The sequence below is a fragment of the Benincasa hispida genome, unplaced genomic scaffold, assembly GCF_027475165.1.
Source record: "Benincasa hispida cultivar pf3 unplaced genomic scaffold, pf3_genome.v1.1 HicScf175, whole genome shotgun sequence".
Classification (NCBI taxonomy): domain Eukaryota; kingdom Viridiplantae; phylum Streptophyta; class Magnoliopsida; order Cucurbitales; family Cucurbitaceae; genus Benincasa; species Benincasa hispida.
Window position 1 is genome coordinate 3899 of NW_028326131.1, and position 2413 is coordinate 6311.

A 2413-nucleotide genomic window follows, 5' to 3' on the forward strand; every position below is an offset into this window, starting at 1 on the left:
ATGCAGGATGCAGTGGGGTATTTTTCATCTTTAATTACCACTAGTTACTAAAGGACAAAAATGCCCCTAGTAATTCGTTTACCAAGAGAATAAAAAAGCATAGAAAAAGAAAAATAAAAATAAAAAGTTTAACCCCAAGGCTTATAAATAAACTCCAATGTTGCACTTTAAAATCAAAGTCCAGAAAGAACAAGAAGAACAAGAAAGACAGAGAGAGCCTCGATGACGAGGAAGAAAGTGAAGTTGGTTTGGATTGCAAGCGATAATGCAAGAAAAGCCAGTTTCAAGAAACGAAGGCTCGGATTGTTAAAGAAAGTAAGTGAACTCACCATTCTCTGCGGCGTTTTCGCCTTTGCTGTCGTTAATGGCCCCGACGAGGACCATCCCGTCATCTGGCCATCTCTCTCCGTCGCTCAACACCTCTACCATCACTTTCTCAACCTTCCGGAAGTCGAACGCCAGAAGAAAATGATGAATCAAAAGATATATCTCAAGGAATGCACCACCAAAGCTCAAGATATGCTAAAGAAACTCATCAAGAAGAATCAAGAACTCGAACTCGATCTTCTGATGCATCAATTGCATCAAGGTCATCATATTTCCCAACTCACCAATGGGGAATTGCTCGCATTGTTCTGGATGGTTGGAGAGAGAATAAGAGACTGCCAAAAACGAATCGAGTATCATCAACAGGTTCATCGTCTTCCTCCTCCTCCTACTGAATTTGTTCCTTCTAACTCTCCTCTGCTTGAAATAGGGAGCAATGAGATGGATCTTGTTGATAATGGAAGGAATTTGATGGATCAATGGTTTATTGATATGGTGATGAATTCGAATGATAAAATTGGGGGAAATAGTAGCAATATGGCAGGGGAGTTAGGGTTTGTTCAATCGGAAGTGAATATGGGCGATTTGATGAATGGAGAAAATTTGATGGTGGGAATCAGTGAATTAGGCGGAACGGAAACGATTATTGTTGAAGGAGATGGCGATGAGAACATTTTGTTATCGGAGTGGAATTTTGGGGTAAATGACAATTCTGGAATGTGTGAGATTGAGAAGCTTGTGAACGACATTAATGGCGTTGGTGTTGAGGCTACTGTTAGTCATATGGATTTCACTCACCAAGCGGGTTTTGGAATCGGTGGTGACGTCAATGGTGGAGACCCTATAGGGAGTCTGTACTCCGATGCCTGCTACTACGGCGACAGTGGTGGTGTAAGGATTGATGTGAATGATGATGTAGAGATGTTGCTTCAAGGATTGTTTGAAAGTGAAATAAGCTGCAGCAATGGAAATGGAAATGGAAATGAAATTCAACATGGAAATGGAAATGAGAATCAGAATAATGAAGGTGGAGACGTTGAAGATGATCTTCTAAGTAAGGAATGGCAAAACAACTTTACTCCATGATTGCTTCTTCTTAATTAAGTTCTAAATAATGGAGGAATTTGAGGGTTACTCCAATTTTCTCTCTCTCTATATATAAAAATATTATGATGGTATGAATTATGATCTAGTGTCTAAAGAAAATAGAATAATGTGTTAGTTTCTTATGAGTAGTTAAAATCTAGTTCTCTTTTTTAAGGGTGGATTAATTGAAATATTTGAGTAGTCTACTTAAGCATTTTTTAGAGATTAAAAAAAAAATATATGATCATCATGGCTAATGATCACTATTTTAGTATTTGTCCAGATAATTCTGTATCAAGTTTGTCTAAGTTAATTGAGTGAAGTTTAAATTGTCTCTTTTTATAAGAATTTAAATATCTGATTTTTCATATATTATTGATATATACTTATTTAGTGAATTCGAAAATTCGATTTTCGATCTCTCGCAATTTTTTTATAATATTTGGAATGGAAGAATAGAACGGCTTCGAATGCATGAACTAGGTTTATTTTAATAAAATTATAAATATTTTTATTATTATTATTATTATTATTATTATTATTGTTGTTGTTGTTGTTGTAACTCCTACAATGGTCTCGCATGCATGCAATTATAGAAGATGGTGAAACGTGAGTACATGAGGGTGGCAATATTTTGGATAATTATTCTCTTTTGGCTTATTCTTGGAATTTAAGGAATATTCTTTTTAAATAATAATGGGTATATTTTTTTTAGGAATAATAATGGGTATTTGAACCATAGAACATATTTGAAATCTTATAAACATATTATTAAAAAATGAGAATGACTGATATTTTAAATTAATCTCATTTTGAGGTATATCTTGTCTTGTTTTGGGAGTAAAGAGAGACGATAATGATACGAAACAAAATTTAGTAATTATTTGAGAATATTTGTTGGTTAGTCATGTGTTATTTTTACTATGTCTATTAATATTAAAATATATTATTAATAATTACAATTATGTATTACGTTTGATTGATAACGAACGATATGGTA

At 33.9% G+C, this 2413-nt stretch overlaps 1 protein-coding gene across 1 annotated transcript; it reads left to right on the forward strand.

The window, feature by feature from the left end:
- Positions 1–222: 222 nt before the first annotated feature.
- Positions 223–1584, forward strand: LOC150030626 (uncharacterized). Its single transcript, XM_090309461.1, has one exon. The coding sequence runs from the start codon at positions 223–225 to the stop codon at positions 1411–1413; it is 1191 nt and encodes a 396-aa protein (XP_090165587.1). The 3' UTR covers positions 1414–1584.
- The last annotated feature ends 829 nt before the right edge of the window (positions 1585–2413 follow it).